General features: G+C 45.1%; 1 protein-coding gene across 8 annotated transcripts in view; it reads right to left on the bottom strand.

The window, feature by feature from the left end:
* The window catches only part of STK32B (serine/threonine kinase 32B), a 419,228-nt gene that overhangs the window by 65,417 nt on the left and 328,702 nt on the right, over positions 1-25,109 (bottom strand). For 6 of the 8 annotated variants that reach the window (XM_073012510.1, XM_073012512.1, XM_008017927.3 and 3 more), the window contains 2 exons: positions 23,681-23,718; positions 5,610-5,699 (listed from right to left, as the gene is read on the bottom strand). In XM_073012510.1, coding sequence (XP_072868611.1) covers positions 5,610-5,699; positions 23,681-23,718 — 128 coding nt within the window. The remainder of the gene's footprint in view (positions 1-5,609; positions 5,700-23,680; positions 23,719-25,109) is intronic. The other 2 variants (XM_073012511.1, XM_073012514.1) reach the window with 1 other exon arrangement.

The raw sequence follows: 25,109 nt of genomic DNA, 5'->3' as shown, positions 1-25,109 counted from the left end.
CAGGAACCGGTCTTAAAACTGTCCAAAACGATCTCACCTCCCCCTTTTCATGCCAGAAGCACCTCCTTCCAGTAGCCACACCATCGTCCTCCTTGACTGTGACCTATGTACAACTATGTTCATACGATCTGCGTGAGGACTGGGAGAGCAGTATTTCCCTCTGCAGCCCCAGTGCCTAACTAAGCTCTGTACCTCCTAAACACTCTGCAAATGTTTACTGAATGAATGCCCTGCTCTTCATTTCACCTCAAATTAATAAACTCTGAAGCCCCGTGTGGCTGCTGGAACATTCTGACTTCTAATCTGGCACATTTTAGAGAGATCTTTTTTTTCTCCAATTGCAAATTCCATCTGCTCTTTTAATTAATGAAAATTCAGCCCTATGCAAATTTTTCTTCCGGGATCATCTTTTGTGAGTTACCTCTGGGAGCTTACTCATCAGCCCATCTTCTGAATCTGTGTGGGGAACATTCTGGGAACTTGTTATTGGGCCTTTGAACTGAACAGCTCAAGTGAGTGAAATAAACAAACCTGCCACTTGGCATTAGGAATTTACAGCCCCAGGAGCTGCAAGATTTGACTTTATTGAGAGAGCTCTCCCTTAACCCCATCTTCCCCACTAAACTCCCACAGACTGGTACTGTTCGCCAACCACAATGTCTGAAAATACAACCATTTGGAAAAATCAGCTGTGTCCTCTAAAGCCTATAAAAATCTCTTCTGTACATTTGGCCATTAAGTCAGGCCTGAAGCTTTTCTAATTGGAAGGACATCAGTAGCCCCAACTCTCACCTACAGCTGGGACAATGAACTTATTTCTTGGCTGAGAAAGTCGTCTTTATAATTCAGGAGCTCAGTGTCAAAAACGCAGCTTGCTGTAGCAGCAAAAGCATAGACTTTAGATGCAAACAGACTTGGCTTCAAATCCTGGCTCCTTCGCTGACGAGCTGTGTGGCCCTGGGCAGGTTAATTAACCTCTCCGGACCTCAGGTTCCTCACACATAAAATAAGAGAGATGTAGAAATGTCGTGTGAATCTTCCAAGGATTAAATGTGAAGACAGGCAGGTAGCGAGGTCCCAATACAGGCCAGATTTCTTCTCCCTTTAGAAAGCAGGGCCATGGAGGAGAGTGCCCAGCTGGGTCCCCACGGCTCTGCTTTCCTGGAGACTAAGAACTTGGACTGGGCTGCCCCAGACAGTGTGAGGCAGAGAGCGGGGCCAGGAAGCCCACGTAGAGCCTTTGAGGAGGCTTGGGTGAGTCTGTCAGGCATGGCGCCACGTGCAGGCAGAGACATCAGGGCTGGCAGAAAACTGCCTTGAACTTGGCCAGGTACAATGGCTCATGCCTGTAGTCCCAGCACTTTGGGAGGCTGAGGCAGATGAATCACCTAATGTCAGGAGTTCAAGACCAGCCTGGTCAACGTGGTAAAACCTTGTCTCTACTAAAAATACAAAAATTAGCCAGGTGTGGTGGCACGTGCCTGTAATCCCAGCTACTTGGGAGGTTGAGGCAGGAGAATCACTTGAACCTGGGAGGCAGAGGTTGCAGTGAGCCAAGATCATGTCATTATATTCTAGCCCAGGTGACAAGAGTGAAACTCTGTCTCAAACAAAACAAAACAAAAACAAAAACTGTCTTGAACTTCTCTAGTCGTCCAGGATCTACACTCCTTGACATCAATTTGCTTTTTGGAAACAGCGTGAAAGCAGTCAGAACGAATCTGTAGGAATACGAGGAGGCTTCTAATGAGAGCTGCTGCCCTTACCTCGTGTCTCTCTTCTTGGCACTCCCCTGTGGGATGTCCCCCTCAGCCTCCACGTGCCCCTTCCAGCACAGCATTCTTGAGCCTTGGAATTGGTTCTCTGCCTTCCTGCATCTTTCTTGGGGTATCCCGCCCACTTCCTTGGCTGTGCTGCATCTCAGTGCCGGCAGGTTCTCCATCCACATGTCCAGTCCGCATCATGCCACTCCACAAACCTACTGCTCTTGCTGTATCCCCTACAGAGTGAGCACTACTCTGCTGCAAAATCCAGAGACCTGGGAAGTCGCCTTTGCCCCCATTCTCCATCCCATCAGTTGCTGAATCCTGCCCATTTGATCTCTCTTGACTCTCAAGGCAGTGACTTCTTCGGTCAGATTTGCCCCAGCTCTAGATCCTTCCGGAAAGGGATCTCAGAAAGGTCGTCAACAAAAAAAGCCTTATTGGAGTAAGTGCTCAGGCTCCCATGAAGACTACCTGTAAGTGAATGAATTCACTTATATGGATATCTGCTGGTATTTTTGCTAAAAAGGAGTTGCTGTCATGGGAGGTCAGGTTGAGATGTACTTCAGAGCTTAGGTTTTGGAGTCACATTTACCTGGGTCTGACTCTTGCCAACAATGTCAACATGGGGAAGTCACCCAACCTCCTAAGCCTCCATTTCCTTAACTCTAAAATGGAAAGAAATACTTGTGTCTATCCCATGTTTGAGGGCATTACAAGAGGTTATAGGTTATAGTTAATGGGCCTATCTTCACGTTAAACTAAATTATAGGTGGAAAGCACTTAGCTCAGTGCCTGACATGTAGTCAATACTTAAAAGCTAGTTGCCTATTATTTATACCATTGAGGGTATTTGTAGTCAAACTTTATTTATTCAATTTATTTGTAGCCAAACTTTATTTATTCAATTTATTTAATAAATGAAAGATTAACGACATGAGTAGTGGATTCTAGAGAGATGATGGTATAGATTTTGAATCTCCCCAAATCTGCATATAAAACAGAGCAAATAGATTGCTAAACTAAAAACCCATGCATGCATTTGCTACAAAAATAAGTTGTCCCCACAACCCTCAAAATACAGGTGGGTAGGAGCAAAACACCAGCAGTGACAAGAAGTGCATGGTAGTGATTTCTACACAGAAACCAAGAGAAGCAGCAAAGCAGCATTCTATGGACCAGAAAATAAAGAACTCCAAGGTATTCAGCAGGTATTCACTGGGAAACACAGCTGACCACTCTGAGCACAGCAGCTGAAGCTGGTAGGAGTTTGCCCAGTCTAGTATCAGGGGCATTGAAAGGGCTCTTGATAAATTCTGAAGGAGGTGGAAGAGTCTGGGACATCAAAAGTCTATAATCCACCCAGTCACAACTCCTTCCAGGAAAAAGCCCCAAGGAAAAACTGTGTAACGTGGAAACAAAATGCATCAGGACAAGGACCCTACAGACAAAGGAAAGAGGAACTCCAGATAAAAATGGGAGAGGAGAACAAAGCCAGGAAACCTGGATAGCAAGCTGCCTTAGATTTTGACACTTCACAAAACAACACAGGAGATAGGTCTGTTAAGTTAGGAATGTGATCCTGAACCACACCATCTTCTAAAAGTTTAGAAAAACATAGTTCACATAAAATGAGCAATTTCTACCCCTCTCTCTTGCTGGAGGCCCCTTAGCTGGCTCTATTTTGATCTCAAGTCCAAAGGTGGAATTTATCCTTCCAGGGAAATAGTTTTATCTTTTTAAATCTGTAAGGAAGATAATAAGAAGGTTGTAGTGGATCCCCAAAACCCTAGTGTTCATGAAGATAGATTGGAATTTAGGTTTTGCCCAGGGCTCAGGGAGGTCTCTTCTTCCTCAGGCCGTGTGGAATTCAAACCCTCCACCACGTCCAAACTAAGCCTCCTCCTCCACTCCAATACCCATGTGCAACTCTTAACTCCTCCAGGCGGTTTTAGGCGCTGTTTATGAGGTTGGGGAGGAAAGATTTTGGTTGTTTAATTCAATATACGGTGCCCTATAAGGCACAATCTGGCCAGAGGTAAGTGAGGCCAAACAGGGCATTTTCACTGCTGAATGACAGACAGCAGCACAGCGTTCAGCCAAGATGGTGGACTCCTCATCCCAGTGGTTAGTTTTCTGCAGCAAAAGTTGCACCTCTGGTTTGGTATCACCTATAAATCCTTCATCCAGTTATCAGATTCTATGCTTCCTAAGGCCTCCTTCTTCCATTTGAAAAAGGAAAATAAAAGGAAAACATTAAAAGCAGTAACCTTTGGAAGAAAGATATGGAGAAATTTGGGCTGTAAATGTGTGTGCACCTTTGTGCAGCACTGATTACATTTTCTAGCCTTAAACATGTATTTTTTATATTATTTGTAATGGTAAACGTAGATTAGGCATAAAACTCATGCATATGATATATTAGTCATCATCAACAATTACTGAAACAAAAGAGCAACAGAAAAGTATCAAAGTCAAATTCCATACCAAGTTATTACAAGTAACAGGAGACTGAAGAGCAGAATAACACCACTGCAATACAAACACACAGAAAGATGTGCTGATAAAACAGAATGAACCTATAGACTATGTTTCAAAGGAGTTAAAAGACACAGTGATGGGTTGTTTCATTCACGGTTCCCCATGCATCAGCCTTCTGATACCCATGCTCCATACAGTTCCCTTCCACGTGGTTGGCTATGGGTCTCGCCTTGACCAACCGAACATCAGGAAATGTGAAGCAGGCAGAGTCCTGATAAGCATGGGGGAACTGGCTCTACCATCTTGAAACTGCATGTGAGGAAGTTCACTCTAGCCACTTCGATGATGAAAGACCACATAGAGAAAGAGTGATATGTTCATCTCAGCTTCCCTAGCTGAACCCAGCTTCCGGCTGACCTACCCGCTGAATGCATTTTCATGAGTGAACCCAGTCAAACCTGAAGAGAAAACACTTGGTCAACCAAAAGAATTGCGAGAAATAACATTGTGATTGTCCTAAACCACTACGTTTTGACACAGTTTGTTACACAGTAATTGATAACAATGTAGATATTCAGAATTAACACGTAATAAAGGCATTAACAAAATTATATAAGACACGAAAAACAACATAAATTAGAATAAAAAACTCAGAAATCAGGTGAGAGAACTTAGGGAGAAAGAAATCAAGGGAAAATGATTTCAGAAATGAAGACTTCACTAGAAAATGCACGAAACAAATAAACACAATAGATAATGCCTTGGGAGAAAGAGAAATACAACAATGAGAACATTTTTAAAGAAATGAAGGAAGAGGTAATAAAGATTTGAGGGACAGTGAGAAATGTTGAAGATTGGCAAAGAAGATCCAGCATTCAGATAAGAGGCATCCATAACCAAGAAAATAAAAGCAAGAGAACAGAATGCATACTAAAAATGATAATTCCATAAAAATTCCTTAAAAAAAAAAAACGTTTAAAACTGCACATTGAAAGAACACCATGTGCCGAAGAATATAAACCCAGAATGGCCACCACCAAGTTAAATTCTGGAAAATACTGAACATAAATGGCCAAGAAAATACTTGTTTTGTTTGCCACCCTCTCAAGCCTGAGCCATGGCTCTCTGGCTGAGCAGAAGTTCTCTAGAAAAACCAAGAGGGGAGGGGTTGTCTAGCAGAGGAGACAGCTTGGAAAAGGTCCAGAGCTTCGAGAGAGCATTGTATCTACTGGGAACTGTGGAGCCTCATGGGAGCATGGGAGGAGGGTGTGTGGCAGCGGGCAGTGGCAGACGAAACAAGAGAAGGATGCTGAGTCTTAGGCATTGAGCCTGATCACATGAAAAGAAGGGGCCTGGAACACTCACCCATGTAGGGCTTGGTGCCAGCCATGGAGGAAGCCCTTTCTGCTCCTTTCACTACCGTCGCTATGTTGAAGTCTGTAATGTGAACATGTCCTGCAAATACAGAAACAGAAACTCCAGTTAGCATGGGCTGCAGGCAGCTGGGTTATTTAAAGCTGTGGGTGCAAGGTGGGATACCGGGAAGAAAACGTTAGAACTTCTATTTATAATTATAATACTATCTTATATCTATTTATAATACTATCTTATATGATACTTTACAAATGTTTATTTTGTGTGCATGTTTCAGAATGTAAATTCATTTGGTAACATGCATATTATTTTTACCTAAATATATTGAGGGGCAGGATACATTTTTTTATGGATTAAAAGTTTGGAGACACTGATGTGGAGAATTAAAGCTCGTGGAAAGAAATGAGACAGGTTACTCCAGACACCTTCTCTCAGGAAAACTGTAGGTGGGCTGTGGCTGGGGCAGGGGTGGGTGAAGGATTCTCCCACCCAGAGGACACTGCTTGTTCTGCTGTTTGTCTGCTATGGTTACTGGAGACCTTAGTACTGTAGTTGATGAATTTAGTAGGGAGAAGAGTGGGGAGTTGAGACCACCTTTCATCCAGGCTGAAGTGATGGCAGCAGATGGTCATGGATAGGCTGGGTGTACCTACAAAGTAGGTGTTCAAGAAACATGACAAGGAAGGTAGAGGGAAAGAGAAGGAGGGAAGGAAACTCAGTGATGTGCAGGTAAAGGAGGGAAACAGAAGAGAAGGAAGGAAGGGGACAGGGAGGAAGGAAACACCCAAATGGTCAGAACTTGTTTTCTGGGAAATTTTGGTCAGTACTTGCTTTTTGGGGAATTTGGTACACATACGACTCCAGCTCAGAGAGCCTTGGATAATAATTATAACTGCAATTACATTTCTCTCTATTTGTCTGTCATCATATCATGTGAAAATGGCTGGCTGGATTTTCACCAAACCTGATAGTGGTATTTGGGATGTGGGACTTAAATGCATAGATGGGTGGCACATGCAAAATTGACTCCGAGGGACTTGGAAGGCATCACCAAGAGATGGGAAAACACATTCTGGAGCAGGTGCATTGAGGCATGCTGAGAAGCCCATGGGACTACACAAGGGAGGGGTATGCCCGATGTGATCAGCTACAGTGGACAAAAAAAAGCACCAGCAGTGTAACATACAACCCTCTAATCTTAGACTGAACTGCCAGCACTGACGTGTGAGCAAGCTGCTCAGCCAGCTATCTGTCCAGTGATCCTAGGTGAGATGCAGCAGCAAGCTGCATCAGTGAGGATTCAGTGAGGATCCATAATCCTCTCAGGTACTTGTGAATGAAGCTTAAGGCATCCAGCCAGGTCTTTGCTGGGAGGCACAGTATTCCTACATAGGTAACATTCCTAGAACATACCCTGGCTGCTTTAGATTCTGGGGCTTCCTCAGGCCCCTCCCTGTGGCTGCAATGGGTTTGTCTCCATTCAAGCATCCATGGTCCTGTCTGAAAAGTGGCAGTGTGTAGTAGTAGTTGGGTGCACACACTCTGAGCCAGACTGCCTTGGTTTGGGCCTCAGCTTTGTTGGGAGTAGCTGTATAACCTTGGGCAAATAACTTAATCTCCCTGGGCTTGAGTTTCCTCACCTATAAAATGGGGATGATGATAATAAAATACCCATCTCAGAAGGCTGTCACAGAAATCAGGGAGTTTATACACATGAAACGGTTAGAGTGAGGCTGACGTGCAGGAAGTAGGGAAGCTTCTCATAAGTGTTTGCTCTTAGCATTATTATCCTGCCAAGGAGTGGCTCAAAACCCATCTTCTCCAGCGAGGACCAGTCTATCCCCTGCACCCTCCTATTCCCTTATTTCTAATACCAACAAGAAAGAAAACTCATTACTGTTTTGCGCTTTGAGGCATGTGAAGGTGAGTGTATGCTGTGGTCATTGCTGTGCCCCACACCCACATAGTTCCACACACGGTGGCACATGTCAGCACTGCAAGAGGACTATGAAGCTCTCAAATATGGCTTTTGTTTGGTTTTCTTGCACCTTCCCCCTCTTTCAAAAGTTTGGTATTTTCATTATGAAAGTGATGCCAGTTCATTAAAATCAGTGAAAGAATACAGACATGTTTTTGGGTTACCCCTTTAAGCCCCTCAATGTCTCCCCCACCCCTATGTAATCAATCACACAATTCATCTGGTTCCTCCATGATTTCTCTTGGCTTATGCAAATGCATATCCATATATATGGGGGCTTTGGTTTGTTCTTGTAATAATGAGATCATACTTCACGGGTCACTCTAAAAGTTACTTTTGAATTTAGCCATGTATCATGGAGTGTGCCTAAGAACGTACACCCAGAATGCCCCCCAACGTCCCCCAAGCTAGTATACATAGGTCTACCTATGACATCCACAATCCTTTATCCTCCATTCTAAGTCCAGTTTTTTCCACAATTATTTTGGTGACAAGATTTGACCTGAAACATTCTTTTTCAGTTTCATTTATTCCATTTTGGATGAATGGAATAAATTATTCCAATAAATTTATCCATATAAATTTATTTGTTGGATAAATATCCAATAAAATCAAATATTAACGTATTTGATTACAAGGTGTTCCCACAAACCTGTATGGAGTATTACATAGTATAAAAATATATTGTTTAAGATATTATTACATATTATGTTAAGCATGTTATTTTATATTATTATCATATATATTATCTAATGTAAGTGAATTTTTACTTCTGTAAAAAATTCTGAATTATGAAAACATATCTGCCCCAAGGGTTTCAGATAAAAAGCCATGGACCTATAGTTACACAGTATTCCATAGTATGTTTGTATCATACAATGTATCATTTATCCAGCAATTCCCTACTATGGGTATTCATGTTGTTTCCGACTTTGCTTGCTTAATTGTTTGTCTTGTTACTATAGAATATGTGACAAGAATTCCTGAATACATCTTTATACATTAGTACTTTTATTCTGACTGAATAAATCCCCAGAAGTGGGATTGCTGAGTTCAGGGGTGTGCATATTATGTTCTAAAAAGTCATAATTGATGGCACTATAAACAGAGTAAGGGGATGTGTATTTCTCTGCACTTTGCCAGCACTCGTTGTTATCAGTCATTTCATGTTTTGCAAATTATTTGGTGAGAAATGTTATCTTGCTGCAGAGGAGGCTGTCTGTTTCCCATGTGATCAGCCTCTCGGAACCTTGGTCAGTTTTCACTGGGAGCTCCTTGTCTTCAAGATACATTTGCCCTTTTCTCTGCTATGTGTGTTGCAAATATTTTCTCCTAGCCTATTGTTTGTGTTTTGACTTTGTTTATAGTGCCTTTTGCTATGAAAAAGTTTAAAAAATGCAAATAATATGTTAATTTTGTTTTAAGTGTTATTTCTCTTATCATTTTCCAATTTTCAGGAGCTACCCAAAATGATATTCTTTGTCTTTGGACAGTGTCGTGCATGGATATGATTCCCTAGAACTGCAGAAGCTATTTGTGACCACAAGGAAAAACAGTATAAAGATGTAGGCTGTCCACGGAGAAGGTAGAGCTTCAAGTATAGCAGAGAAATGATGTCAGAGCCTGATCAAACCCTGCCTGAAGCCTCATTCCACTGAACTTCAGCTAAAAAATACCCTTTACTATTTAGGACTGTTTAAGTTGGGCTCTTTGTTTCTTTCCCCTGGTGGTATCCCAACTGATGCAGACACTTAATGACTATGTGACTTAGACAGGTTATTTAAGCTCTGAAAGCCTCAGATTCCTCATCTGTAAGAAGGGACTAATATCCATAGGGGCCTTGTGGGGTAGTTATAGGGCTAAACAGGATGGTTAGGAACTGAGAACATGACATTTGAGCAAAGATCTGAAGAAGAGGAAAGCAAGCTGTCAACAGAGTTAAAAAACTCTGGAGGAAGAGGGCAGCTGGCGGAGGGGACTGTCAGCACACAAGGGCCAGCAAAGATGCCAGGGAGAAAAAGGGAGGGAGTGGGAAAGGAGCTCAGGAAGGGAAGGGAAAAATGTGTCAGGCCTTCTGGGATGAGAGATGATGGCGGCTTTTACTCCATGTCAGAGGGTTTCGATATGATCGGATTCAATTTTGAATACTTTTTCAGCTGCTGTGAATGGATTACAGGGGCAAGGACCAAAGCAGGGAAACTCATAAAGAGGGGAAAAATGCAACCCCTGGCTCCTTTAAGCCACTGTTATTTAGGGTTAATAACTGGTGTGGAATAGATGTCAAGTCTCATCTTAATCCTTCAAGTGGTCCTGAGGGGAGGGTATTACTATCCTTGTCTTTACAGAAGAATAACCTGAGGTTCCAGTCACTAGTGTCAGGACCAAGGTCTCAAGGCTGATATGTGCTGAAGCCAGAGTGGGGCTTTTCCCCCTGTCCCACTCTCCTCCTACAGAGCTGGGTCCTCACCTTGTTACCTCCTGGCCTTCAGGGATGCTCTGGAAGAGACGTGCTGTTTCCACCCAGGAGTTCAGGTACAGTGGGCAACATCCTGCATGACAGACAGCAGGATTCCACTTCTGCTCTCCCCTGGCTGTGCTAATTGACGAGCTGTGACTTCCCAGTGGGCCTCATCTAATGGGCGACCGAAGATGTAGGAAAGTGAAAATCAGTGCCCAACAAGATTTCCTATGAGTTCCTTCTCAGGAGAATGAAAGTTTACCATAAAATGTGAAAATATGAACTGGTTTACTTTCCATAAACTGAAAACATCCAAAAATCAAAGAGAAGGAGACCAGGACATTGTGTATGACCCATTAATACAAGTGCTAATAGAGTATCAATAATCAATAATCACGCTCCCAGGCCTGTTTACGTACCCTGTACTCCAGACATGCATCTCTCCTTTCTTTGAACACATGGAAATGCATCTCATCTCCAAGCCTTTGACACCCCTTGGAATGTTCTTCCCTCTTGACTTCCTGGTAGATTTCCACTAATTCTTCAAAACTGACCCCAGAATTCACACTATTGATAGACTAGTGATAGAATTTACACTATTGATTTTCTACTCTAGTTTTTGTGCTCATACTTCCACTACCAGGAAATGCACTACCACAGAGAGTGGTATCTCTAAGTCTTAGTCAGTTTGGGTTGCTACAACAAAATGCCCTTAACTGGGTGAGTTAAACAACAGACATTTGTTTCCCACAGTTCTGAAGCCCAGTAGTCTGAGATCAGGGTGCCAGCATGGTTGGGTTCTTGGTGAGGACTCCTGCTACGGTTTAAATGTATTTGTCAAAATTCATATGTTGAAACTTAATCACTGATGTGATAAGTTACAGTCATGCCTCAGTATTCACGTGGGGAACTGATTCCAGGACACCTCAGGAATACCTTAATCTGTGGACCTCAAGCCTCTTAAATAAAATGTTTTAGTATTTCATTTAACCTGCATACAACCTCCCACATACTTTAAATCATCTCTGGATTAATGATAATGCCTAATACAATGGAAAGACTATGCAAGTAGCTATTTTTAGTTACATATATTGTTTGTATTTGTATTATTTTTTATTGTTGTATTGTTATTTTTTGTCTGCTACAAAATCATTTTTGACCATTTTTTATCCACGGTTGGTTGCATTGAACCCATGGATACAGAGGGCCAACTACATTAAGAGATGCGGCCCTGGCCAGGCGGTGGCTCACGCCTGTAATCCCAGCACTTTGGGAGGCCAAGGCAGGTGGATCACAAGGTCAGGAGATGGAGACCATCCTGGTGAACACGGTGAAACCCCATCTCTACTAAAAATACAAAAAATTAGCCAGGCATGGTGGCAGGCACCTGTAGTCCCAGCTACTTGGGAGACTGAGGCAGGAGAATGGCTGGCATGAACCTGGGAGGCGGAGCTTGCAGTGAGCCGAGATCGCACCACTGCACTCCAGCCTGGGCGATAAGAGTGAGACTCCGTCTCAAAAAAAAAAAAAAAAAAAAAAAGAGAGATGGGGCTCTTAGGAGGTGATTGGATTATTCACCTCATGAAACAGGCCTCACATTGCATTCACTGTTTTGATCTTCCATCTTCTGCCATGTGAGGACACAACTACAAGATATCAACTTGGAAGCTAAGAGCAGCCCTCACCAGACACTGAATCTGCCCATGATCTTGAACTTCCCAGCCTCCAGAACTGTGAGAAATAAATTTCTATTATTTGTAAACTACCCAGAAATGAAAGAGACCTCGGGGCAGTCGAATCCTATCACCTTTCTTCATTCCTTATTGTTTGTAGGGATATTGTAATAGTCACAGGAGGATAGACAACATTCCATTTTAACTCTTGACTTTTAAGACTGCAGCAACCTGATGGAATAACTCCACGTGGTGTTTATCAAAGGAATTTGAGCCTGGCTGTAGCCTAGTATGGCTGTCTTACTGGGACCTCCAAGGCCACAGCATGGGAGAATAGAACATCTGCTTGTAGGGGCAGGCCTTGCTCCTTTTGTGAACACTTTTATGGGTGCCATGCTTCCCTAGAAATTCCTGGGAGTGGGTGCAAATATAGCTCCCTCTAGAGGAAGGAAGACCAAGAGTTAGGATGAAAGGGAATCTACAAGCAGTCGTCTCCTTTCAAGTATTCTCTGGCTTGTTTCACTTTCATCATTCTTGAATTTGGAATAAGTCTCAGATGAACATCTGTCCCCATCTAAGCTGGTTTACAGGACCCAAATTATGCCTAAGCCAGAGGTCAAAGTGGGGTTGCTTCAAAGAAGCAGCGGAAGCCCAGAAGAGATGAGAATCAGGGCTGTGGGCCCTGCAGCTCCCTCCCCTGGTAGGCTCCGGCCATTTCCAGCAACCCTGGCTCTCTGCTAATAATAATCACACTTTGGAGCTGTGGGCACTGATTGTAACACTGGCTGCCGCTGCTGGACACAGGATCAAACATTCTGGGCACCACACAGAACTATTCTTTTCTTCCCATTTATCTTCATGGAGATCACAGCAAACTTATCACAGGACAATGGCAAAAGGGAAAAAGAAACCCAATCAAATTCCATGGTACTAGCTTATCCAAGCTTCTTTTGGCTTATGACGGTAGGAAGACTATGTTTTCGGCACGTGTCTTTGCCTGATAAAGAATAAAATGAGCCTTTGATTTTTTTTTTCTGTTCCATTTAATTTGGCTTCCTTCTGTACCTTGGTCGTGGGGTGGGAATGCACGGCCTTAAAAAAATCATCTGTCTGCTCCAGGCTGCTCCCATGCACAGGTGAAGAATGGAAAACAACCAGTGACAAGAAATGCAACATTTCTGGGCTTTACTGAACTCCTTTGCTGAGATTTGGGAGGGACACTTCCATCCCCAGCTAATTCCGGTGCCCCCATGCCCTTTGATTCCATAAAAGCTGCCAGGCATGTGCCTCCAGTTTGAGCTGATGCTGCATAGAAAGCACCCGGTCCAAGGCTTTTGAGAGAGCTCAGAAATTTTTAGTTTTATTCCACCATTTCTCTAGGTCCATGGTTCTTAATGTCAAGCCAGTAGCTTTTGACGTTCATTAGGGCTGCAGAGCCAAGGCTCCCTTATACACTTCCTTTCTATCTCACTGTAGTGAGCGTGTGATTTTATGAATCATATTAATCACAATTAGTAACATTTTGGAGAAGTTTTTGCAACACTTTCCCTATTATGATGTGCTCCTTGCAATGACTCCAGGAGGTGCCATGCTGGACACTAGATTCTCACACTTAGTATCCTCTCCCACTCCTTTCTTTGCTACCTCCTGTATCACAAGAGCCAGAAGGGGGAAATGCATTTTCTAACTCTCTTGCAGCAAGGGTTCTGGCCGAGATTTCGATTCTGCTGATGAGATGCACTCAGGTGAGAATTCATGAAAGCCAAACAGAGGCCAACTTTTTGGGGCAAAGCAATCTCAATAGATGAAGGAGTTTGCTGGGGCAGGGCCTGTCTGAACATTGTCTAGTCATCCCATCCACGGTGTAAACAGTTGAGAAAGTGACTGTCTCATCCAAGCTCCTAGAGCCAGAATTCAAGCCCCAGGTAGGTTTCACTCTAAGCCCTCTTGTCTTCCTACTTCTTTAAGCCATTCTCTTTTGAGGGCAATGAAGCTCTGACAGGCAAAATGAACTGAGAATAGGCAGCTGCCCAGGGATGGTGCTGCCTCCCACCCTGGGTCATGGGGTGGCAAGACCACTGCTTCCCCTACTCTGCTCCTAACTCATTCCATCATATGGGGCTCCTCTTTTCCAGACAGGTGTGCCTCATGGAGCCAGGGGCTAGGTCACATGTTTCTCCAGATCAGTATCAAATACCGTCCGGGGAACAGTGGATAATTAAGATTATTCTTACCAGGCCAAGCTGGAATTGGACCCAGTGTTAGCAGGAATATAGGAGGTAAGGACTGTCCCTCACTTTCAATTTCCATGAGAAGGATGCATTAGTTTGTTCTCGCATTGCTATAATGGGATACCTGAGACTAGGTAATTTATAAACAAAAGAGGTATCATTGGTGGCTCATGGTTCTACAGGCTGTGCAGCAAGCATAGTGGCATCTCCTTGGCTTCTGGAGAGGTCTCAGAAAATGTACAATCATGATGGAAGGCAAAGGGGAGGCAGAAAAGTCACACCGATGAAGGAGGAGGAGGAGAGAGAGTGGGAAGGTGCTATACACTTTTAAACAACCAGAACTCACAAGAACTCACTCATTCATGAGAACACCCCCAGGATCTCATCACCTCCCACCAGGTCCCACCTCCAACACTGGAGATTACAATTTGACATGAGATTTGGGTGAGGACACAGATCCAAACCATATCAGAATGATTTGTCCTAAGTCCTTATTAGCTTCTTTCCACTCCTTCATTGCCCATCTTAGTCCATTTGAGCTGCTGTAACAGAATGTCATAGACTGATTAACAACAGACATGTGTTTCTCACAGTTCTGGAGGCTAGTCCAAGATAAAGGCCCTGACAGATCTGGTGTCTGTGAAGGGCCTGCTTCCTGGTTCAGAGGTGGCAACTTCTTGCTGTGTTTTCACATGGTGGAAGGGGTGAGGGAACTTTCTGGGGTCCTTTTAATAAGGGCACTAATCCCATTCATGAAGATTCCACCCTCACGACCTAATCACCTCTCAAAGGCCTCTGATATGGTTTAGGTCTGTGTCTTCACCTAGATCTCATGTAATCACCAGTGTTGGAAGAGGGACCTGGTGGGAGGTGATTGGATCATAGGGTTGGATTTTCCCCTTGCTGTTTTTGTACTAGTGAATGAGTTCTCACAAGATCTGACTGTTTATAAAAGTATGTGGCACTTCCCCCACCCCCCCAAACTCCTGCCAGTCATGTGAAGTCTTGCTTGCTTCCCCTTCAGTTTCCACCATGATTATAAGTTCCCTGAGGCCTCCCCAGTCATGACTCCTGTACAGCCTGTGGAACTGTGAATCAATTAAACCCCTTCTTCATAAATTACTGTCTCAGGTAGTTCTTTATAGCAGTGTGACAACAAATTAATATAGAAAATTGGTACCAGGAGTGGAGCACTGCTATAAAGACACCTGAAAATGTGTAAGTTACTTTGGAACTGGGTAACTGGCAGAGATTGGAAGAGTGTGGAGGTCTCAGCTGAAGACAGGTAGATGAGGGAAAGCTTGAAACTTACTAGAGACTTGTTAAATTGTGACCAAAATGCAAAGTGATATGAATAATGAAGTCCAGGCTGAGGTGGTGTCAGATGGAGATGAGGAACCTATTGGGAAGTGGAGCAAAGGTCACTTTGCTTATGCATTAGCAAAGAGGTTGGAGACCCTAGAGATATGTGGAATTTTGAACTTGAGAGTGATGATTTAGGGCATCTGGTAGAAGAAATTTCTAAGAAGCAAAATGCTCAGGATGTAGTCTGGCTGCCTCTAACAGCCTATGCTTATATTCATGAGTAAAAAAAATGACCTGGAAATGGAACTTGTATTTAAAAGGGAGGAAGAATGTAAAAGTTTGGAAAATGCAGCCCAGCCATGTGGTAGAAATGAAAAATCCATTTTCTTGGGAGGAATTCAAGCTGGTTGCAGAAATTTGCATAAGTAATAGCCAAGACAATGGAAAATGCCTCAAAGGCATTCCAGAGACCTTTGCAGCAGCCCCTCCCATCAGAGGCTTGGAGGCCTAAAAGAAAAAACTAGTTTTACTGCCAGGTCCAGGGCCCTGCTGCCCTGCCTAACCTTGAGACACTGCTCCCTGCATTCCAGCCACTCCATCTCCAGCCATGGCTAAAAGGCCCCAGATACATCTCAGGCTTCTGCTCCAGAGGGTGCAAGCCATAAGCCTTGGCAGTTTCCATGTGGTGTTAAACCTGTGGGTATGCTGAGGGTAAGAGTTGAGGCTTGAGAGCCTCAACCTAAATTTAAGAGGATATATGGAAATGTCTGGATGTCCAGGTAGAAGTCTGCTGCAGGGGTTGAGCCCTCAGCAAGAACTTCTACTACAGAAGTGTGAAGGAGAAAAGTGGGGTTGGAGCCCCCACACAGAGTCCCCACTGAGGCACTGCCTAATGGAGCTGTGAGAAGAGGGCTATCATTCTCCAGACCCCAGAATGATATATCCTCCATAGCTTGCACTGTGCACCTAGAAAAGCCACAGGCACTCATTGCCAACCTGTGAAAGCAGCTGAGGGGGCTGTACCCTGCAGAGCAACAGGAGCAGAGATGCAAAAGGCCTTGGGAACCCACCCCTTGCATCAGTGTGGCCTGGATGTAAGACATGGAGTCAAAGGAGATTATTTTTGAGCTTTAAGCTTTAATGACTTTCCTGCTGGGTTTTGGACTTGCATGAGGCCCCTTTGTTTTAGCTGATTTCTCCCTTTTGGAACAGTTGTATTTACCCAATGCCTGTAATGCCCATTGTATCCTGGAAGTAACTAACTTGTTTTTTATTTTACAGGCTCATAGGTAGAAGGGACTGGTCTTGTCTCAGATGAGACTCTGGACTTTTGAGTTAATGCTGGAATGAGTTAAGACTCTGGGGGACTGTTGGGAAGACATGATTGTATTTTGAAATGTGGGAAGAACATATTTGGGAGGGGCGGGAGGTGAAATAATATGGTTTGTGTCTGTGTTCCTGCCCAAATCTCATGTCTAATTATAATCCTCAGTGTAGGAAGAGGGGCCTGGTGGGAGGTGATTGGATCATAAGAGTGGATTTCCCCTTTGCTGTTCTTGTAATAATGAATTAGTTCTCACAAGATCTGGTTGTTTATAAAAGTGTGTAGCACTTCCCCCAACTACTGCCAGCCATGTGAAGACATGCTTGCTTCCCCTTCACCTCCTGCCATGATTGTAAGTTTCCTGAGGTCTCCCTAGACACGCCTCCTGAACAGCCTGTGGAATTGTGAGTCAATTAAACCTCTTTTCTTCATAAATTACCCAGTCTCAGGTAGTTCTTCATAGCAGTGTGAGAATGGACTAACACAGCTCCACCTCCTAACACCATCACCTTGGGGATTAGGGTTTCAACCTTTGAATTTTGGGGGGACACATTCAGGCCATAGCACTCCCCCACCAAGGGAGGTGCCGTGATTATGTGAAGGGTGAATTTAGGATCAGCAAACTGGCCCTACTTAGCTTGGCTCTACCCAGGTTCCTCTTACCAGGAATGGGACCTCTCTCCTGGTCCTCCAAGCTCTTAGTCTGACTTGGGCAGTCCCTCACTCCATACAGGGTGGGTGGGGGGGACTTGGTGGTGAATCTGTCTCTGTCTGGGTCCCTTATTAGGGAAGCCCTTACTAGCCTTTCTCAGGGATGTGGGCGATATCTTGGTCTCTCTCTGTTACTTTCTTGTTTTATTTCTTATTGTTAAAATGCCATACAGAGAAGACAGGGGTGTTATGAATTGAATTATGTCCCTTTTCCCTCAAAATTCACACACCGAAGTCCAAATTCCAAGTACCACAGAATGTGGCCTTATCTGGAAATAGTGTCATCACAGATGTCATTCATTATGATGAAGTCATATTGAAATGGGGTGGGCCCCAAATCCAGTATGACTGGTGTCCTTACCAAAAGGAGAAATTTGGATGCTGACATGCACACAAGGAGAATGCCACGTGAAGAGCAGAGTTATGCTGCCACAAGTCAAGAAGCTGCCAGAACTAGAAGGCGGCCCTGGAGCAGAGCCTTCCCCACCCACTTCAGAGGAAGCAGGGTCATGCTGACATCATGATCCTGAACTTTCAGCCTCTGGAACTGTGAGACAATATTGTTTTTGCTGCTTAAGCCTGTCAGTTGTGGGGCTTTATTATGGTAGCCCTAGAAAATACAGAGGCTATTTGCTGGCATCCTTAGTGTCTCACATACCATGTCTTCAGGACTTTAACACCCTCCCCTGGCACAGTGCTGCAGCAGAAGCCCCGTTTCTGGCAGCTCGCTGGAAAGAATCTTACTACAATCTTCCTCAGGACACATAGAACAGTTTTAAAGTGCATCACTAAGTACTTATTCTTACAGTCTTGGGACCCATATGGTTCCAAGACATCCACCATTGGCTCCTCAGGCTTAACAGAAACATCTCAGCCTTCCAACTTGTATGAGTGGCTTCCTCTCTCTTTCTTCTCAACTGCTACAATACCCATGTCTGATGTTTCATAAACAGTACATGCCCAGTTTTTTAGTTTCCTGGAGTCTCTTCCTCCTGGCATGCTGGGGGTAGCACATACAATGTTTTGACAAGAGAAAAGGGGGTGTCAACATGGCTGGCCATGGCCATTTTGGGGAGCACTCATCACATTTATCAACAAATATGTTAGTAACAGATGGGGAGGCAATTCTTTGAAACGAGTTCAGTTAGTGAGTGTTATAAAATACAGTGCATTAATAGAAAATTCGAGGTACAATAAGGCCACCAGATCAGGAGATGACTGATAGTTTGTTACAGTTCCCAAGAATGGGGGCAGGCCACGTCATGGGCAGGGGAGACAGGGAAGCATCAGGGCCGCTCAGGAGGATGGGGAGTGGGGAAATGTGGGCCAGAGCCTTTATTATGGTTTCCATGGGAAGGAATGGGTGAGGCAAGGTTAGCAGGCTTAGGATTGACTAGTCTGAGTAATTTCAGTGGACTCTGGGTTCTAAGGGCTGTCTCTAGTTTTCTGGTACCTGGGGGAATTAGGGGAGGTGAGGAGGGGCCTGGAACATAAAATTCCTAGGACAGCGGATAAAGGAGGTGTTGGGGTTATGGCTCTGGATTGGTTGGTTGGCATCTGAAGAGCGTGCCTTACGGCAAGTTGTTTACCAGCTCTAGGATTGGCCAGCCCTGGGCAGGGCAGTCAATCAGTTTAGCAAGGCTCCAGAGGTCAAACCTTCAGAATACAGAAAATACAAGACATGGATCATTCAATAAAGAAAACAAATCCACTCTGACCACATGGCTGCTGCGTTGCCAGCTGCTGAAGATCCAGATCAGGTTTCTGAACCCCACTGTGCCCATCCCACAGTCACAAGAAATGAGTGTGTACCTCTGAAATGCCATCCCTCAAAGGCTCTACTGACCTCTGGTATGATTCAGGATCCAATGTACACGTCCCTTCCTCCAGGAAGCCCTCCTGCACTACTCTCCTGGCCTCAGTGACCTGCTGGCCACAGCCCCATGCTTGCTCTGTCCTGGCCTTGACCCCAGTGGGTCATCATCAACTATTTACATTTCCACTTCTCCCACAGCCTTGGCTGCAGATTAGATCCACCTGGGAACAGTAAAAGATCCCACTACTCAGCACTCTGAATCAAATGAGAACTTTTGGAGGTGGAGCCTTGGGACCCAGGTGATGTGCCACCAGGACAGAGAACAGTCACCCCAGACCATGAGGTCCTCGGCCACAGGGACTCTGCCTCCTGTGGTCACTGGGCACAATGCCTGGCCATGGCAGGTCTGCAACAAGCAAACCACTTCCCAAATACAGAAGAGGACGAGGACTACATTCTTCATTGTCATCATCAATGATCTTTGAACCAGGGCCCTCAGTGGCACTTAAGGGCGAAATACAGCCTCTTTCCTTCTGTCTCTCACTCTTCTCTCCTTGCCCATCTTTGGGGAAGTCCAGCTCCTGTGTGGAAAGCACTAGCCCACCTGCCTGTGTATGTGGCTCCATCCATTCCATTTCCACCTGCCTCTTCCATCACCCTCGTGGTAGAAAACTGCATTAATGGCCTCAATTCTTCACCCCTCTCTGGATCACCCCATTGCCATGAGCCTTTGCAGTGTCCTCTCCCTCAGACTCTAGGTTTGGCCAAGTGACTTGCTTTGTCTCCTGCATTGGTGGCAAACACGACACAGGTGGACGCTTGAGTGGTTGGGCTCTCCTGCTCTTGCTGCTGCTATGGCCATGAGCAGACCATGCAGATGAACTTGCAGGGGATGAGCTCAAGGAGCCGGGCTGAGTCACCCAGTGAGCCAGCCAAGGCCAGAGGGGATCGCCTGACAGCCAGTTGAGCCTCAGACATTGGAGTGGGTTTAGCCAACATCAACAGCACTGCCTACCCAACCTTGGTCTTAGGAGCAAGCCCAGCCAAGATCAGCCCAGCCCAGCCTAGAGTCTCTCAACCCCAGGATACTGTGAGCTAAATGGATGTTTTTTGTTTATGCCATTTAAGCTATGTGGTTATTCATTACTCAGCTTTATTGTACCAACAGAAAATCAATTCAGTTGCTTCTCCCTTCCTCTATGTCTTTAAATTCCCCATTGTCTTGATCTCACGATCCTCAGCCTAAAATGAACTCAGCTCTTTTCCCTGCCTTGTTCTGAGGTGCTGTATCTTCTTTCACTCTACTTTACCTCAATGCATGGTCTCTCTCTGCTTTTGCAGCTGGCTCAGAGACTCAAATCTCTGAGCAGAATTAAAATGTCCATTCTAAGACATAAAACCCTGAAAGATCAGAAAGCAAGGAAGACACTAGGGGAGCAGAGAAGCTTGTGAGAGATGCTTGGATTTTGTGTAACTAGCAGATCTTGGACATCATTAACAAAATAGTAATGCATTTGTTTAATTATGTTTATATTTCATTTGAAACACAACTGACCAACTTGTTCTCTGAGAAAGTATTTAATGCAACCAGTGATGGAACTCTTGAGATAGCAATACACAGTTATTGGTTTGTGAAAGGTTTTGTCATGCAGTTTACAAAAGGTGCAAGTAGATGCCACCACAAATGGGGTGCCCTTAGGACTCATTTAGGAACACGTACTGTACTGCTCGTCTTATGGCTAGGTCATGTTTCATAGTAAAGGTTTTGAAGGCGTAAGATTAATTGTAAATGTTAAAATCCTACAAAATAAACTGCTATTGTATTTCTCTAACAGCCACTTCCCTCTTGTTTCTGCAGTTCTGCCCCACTGTCTCTACCACCTGTCCATACAGGAACCTTCCTCTGTTTGGCCTTGTCATGCCTTTAGGATTCCACTGTCATGGGGCTGCCTCTAAGACAACCCCTGCAGATACCTTTCCCTCTACCCTCTGCCCCTGACCTCTTCTGAGCTTCCCCACAATCTCCCCAACACCATGCAACCCACCAGCGTTGGGACCCTATTTGCCTTGTTCATCGTTCTGTTATCCAGAACCTGGCACACAGCAGGTGCTCAAGAGTTGTTTACTGAAGGAAAGACAAAGGCAAGAATGTCCAGCTTCAGGCTCTGTTCAAAAAGCCAATCAGCTTCTCCACTTGGAAGAGCAGGTCAAGGAGGGCCATGGGCATAGACTCCCCTCTTTCCCTTCTCTCCCCAGAAAGGAGACTCCTCTTCTTCTGAGTGAAATTCCCTGTTCCTAAATTTATTTTTGGTACCACCTGCAAAGCCACTCATTGAGTGTTGGAGGGGGGAAGGGCTATCAGCCAGTCACCTCTTAGTATGAAATATTATATTCAATGCTCAGTCCCACCAGCTAGCAGAGACTTTTTGATGGAATGGGAGGCTGGAGAGAGAGAAGACTGGATGCAGGGGCACTTGGGGAGTGTGTGGGGTGCTGCATAGCCAGAAGGTGGGGCTGGGACACTGTGAAGGCCAAGCAGGGGGTGACAAAAGATGAGGAGCTCAAGGGGGCAGAATAGGATCCAGAAAGAATGTGGGAAAGGCTGAGGTGGAGGCTGAGAATGGGTGCAGAAAGGAAGGTGGGATGGGATGGATGGAAATCCCAAAGACAGGAAAGAGAAAACCTAGGGGACGCCACCTGGGAGCAGCCCACCTGCCTGTATCTTTTGTGCAGCAGCTTCAGGGGAGCTGTGGCCAGGGGCTATGAGTATGGAGCCAGAACTATGAAGCCAGGCAGTCCTGGGTTACCTCCATACTCTCTGTGTCATGTTTTCTCATCAGTGCAATGGCTGGCTTATTGCTATTAAAGTTTCTGCTTGAATTTTGCTTCTGCACCGCTTTGCAGGGCCTGGAAGTCTCCCCCTAGCAGTCTCTCTTAATCAACAGGACAGAGCCTTGCTGCCCGGAACCCAGTCTTGCAAACCCCTGCTTTCCAGACAGCCATGCAGAACCAGCCTCTGTGTCTTCTCACCTCTGTACCCTGCTCCTGTGATCTGACCTTGCCTGGACCTAAGCAGAGAAAGGGGACAGGAAGAGGGCGAGTTACCTACCCCTTCCCGAGCACTTGCACACTGTGATGGGTGGCTGACCTTTGAGTCTCACCTGAGACGAGACTTTCACCTCCCTGCAAGGTGGGTCGATTACTTCTGCTCACTGCTGGGAAGGCTGAGACACAGAGGCACAGCCACTGGCCCAAGGACACTCAGCTGGCTGGGGGCTCAGCTTCCATTCAGGAGCACAGTGAGTTCAATCCTACTTCCCCCAAAGCACTTAGTCTGGTTCCAGCATCTGATGCAGAGATGCAAATGGTCCCATCCACCACTTCTGTACATAGGGATGCACACTATGAGGTGAGGATGCCCCAAGCTATGCTGATGGCACCTGGAAGGTTCGAGAGGAGTTTTGAGATAGAACCATGACCTCAGTCTGCAGGGGTGGGGAAGGAGGGCAGGGGAGCTATGTAGAAAACGTCCCTTCATTCATCCCTGAAGGCCTCAGCAGGGATGATAATCCCTACTTTAGAAGAATCCCCACCTGCTCCCTCCAGCCAACCCCATGTTAGGCCCCGAGAGACGGGCTCCTGAAGCAATGCCAGTGAATTTAGTTTTCAAGGCTATAATGCTCCTGTTGGCATTAGCCGCAATTGTATTGTCAAGTCCACTGAGCATTCTTGGTCTGAGCCCTAGGCTCATGGTTCTTAAACTTTGTTGGGCATCCCATCCCTAGAATTCTGATCCACAACACAGGAGCCCAGGCTTGCTGAAGCAGGACCAGGCCTGACCTCTGATTTTTACCAGGTCCCCCCAGGTAATTCTGGTAAGGCCAGAGTTAGCCATTGACTTGGTGCCTTGCTACTCAAAGTGTGGTCCACGGACCAGTAGCATCAGCCACCTGGGAGCTTTGCAGACTCTGGAGTTTGCAGAGTCTAGTCCCATCTCAGACTTACTAAGTCAGTTTGAGAAGATGTCTAGAAGATCTGTGTGCACATAAAGGAAATTTTGAGAAGGCTGACATAGCCAATAGATGAGTAAATGCTTAGTGGATTATCAAGTATTAAGCTCTGCTCACTAGAAATGAGTGTGCACTCTCATTTCATCCCCATGAACACCCTGCAAGGGAGGTGCCTTTTCCCCATTTTACAGAAAATTACATTGAGGCTCAGAGAGGTGGGTGACTTCTGAAGCCACACATTCATAGGTGAGGGAGCTGGGGTTGGAACTCCAGGACCCCATGCTCATCCTCACAGCGGCTCTGTCCTCCTCACATGGGGATATGAACAGCAATGACTTCCGATGTGAACACTTTAAATAATTTGATTCAACTTACCACGGCAGGACATGGACCAGAAATTTACACAGATGTTCATCCATGAGGATTGAAACAAGAGAAGGTTTCTAGCCAATACTAATGTCCAACTCAGCAAGAGCCAACCCCCACCCCCGCACCATTTCCCAGTGCCTCAAACTTTCCACCGAGAGTCCCTGTAAAGGATTCATAGCAGGCTTACCGTGTTCATCCAGCAGGATGTTATCTGGCTTGATGTCTCTGTAAAAGAAAACAAAGAAGCTGGCAATGTGGTTCCTGAGCCCACAGATGAGTACATCCACAAGCGCCACATCAGGACAAATGCTGGCAACACCCAGGCTGCTCACCTCTCCCTGCCCTGAGGCCTCAGACAGGGAGCGTGACAGTAATTGGTAAGATAATGGGATGCCTGTGTTCTTATTGCCTCTTCTCTTTCCTGGAAGTGCAAGTAGATTGTTTGAATATTTTTTTTCCTGAATATTCTTAATTTTTAGCCTCTCAGCTCCAGCTGTAATGGTAACAGCAGTGACTGCTCACTGAGCATGTGATCAGCGCCAGCAAGGGGAGGCACCTGCCCACCCTGAGGTAGCTGAGCCATCCCACCAGGGCTCCCTGCAGGTGTCATGGCATCCACTTGAGCTCAATGAGGGTTTGGAAGTCGTCATGGTCAGAGATGGGCAAACTACGGCTCTTGGCCAAATCCAGCCCTGGGCCAGTTTTTGTATGGCCTGGGAGCTAAGAATCACTTTAACATCTTTAAAGCACTGTAAACACAAAACAACATATACACATACAGACACCCACGCACACACAGAAGAACATGCAACGTGGTCGTCAAAGTCTCAAGTGTTGATTATCTGGCCCTTTATGGAGAAAGTTTGCTGACCTCTTTTTAGGGTAACATAGTGACCCACATGGCGCAAAATCTGGGCTGAGGAGTTTCTGGAAAGTTCTACTCTACATCACCATTACAGCAAAAGGCCTCTTAATTCCAAGTGAAACATTTTGAAGGCTGAGGCTTTGCTTTCTTTACGTCTATGTGCCTGTACCTAGCACAGTGCCTGACACAGTGGTAGACACATGTGAAACACTACCGAGTATAAGGATAGAAGAATGAAAGTCAGAGAAGAACAACTTCCACCCCAGCTTACTTATTATTGACGTGTACACACTTGGTGAAGCTCTGCATTAAAACCACAGATTTTACAAATGCATAAATTTTCACTCATTTATAACAAATGTCAAATCTACTGAGACTAATGATAGCTTTCTTCAAAATAAAGAGCAACTGCTCCTGAGTTTATCAAATATTAACTCTACCCGAAAACACACTGTGGTAATTGGTAGTAATGCAATGCAATGCCTACGGGTTTGGGGATGAAAGAAGCACTTAATCTATACATTTAAATTTTTATTTTCATTGTGACTTTTCAAGCCCATGAGTACTGAGGAGCACTGAGTATGTGGGCCCCTGCTGCTGAGGTCACAAAGCCTCCACTGTGAACAAAGAGATTACTGCAGAGACACACATGGAGCCACATGGGAGGGATGAACTTGATAACTTATAAAACTAAAACAAAAGGCAGAAGACCTAGAGTCAAGTGCTTGTGAATGAAGTCAGCAAATGCTTG

This window comes from Chlorocebus sabaeus, chromosome 27, assembly GCF_047675955.1.
Source record: "Chlorocebus sabaeus isolate Y175 chromosome 27, mChlSab1.0.hap1, whole genome shotgun sequence".
In the NCBI taxonomy this organism is placed as follows: domain Eukaryota; kingdom Metazoa; phylum Chordata; class Mammalia; order Primates; family Cercopithecidae; genus Chlorocebus; species Chlorocebus sabaeus.
The sequence above is the reverse complement of the archived record's forward strand: the minus strand, read 5'-3'. Positions and strand labels throughout refer to the sequence as shown.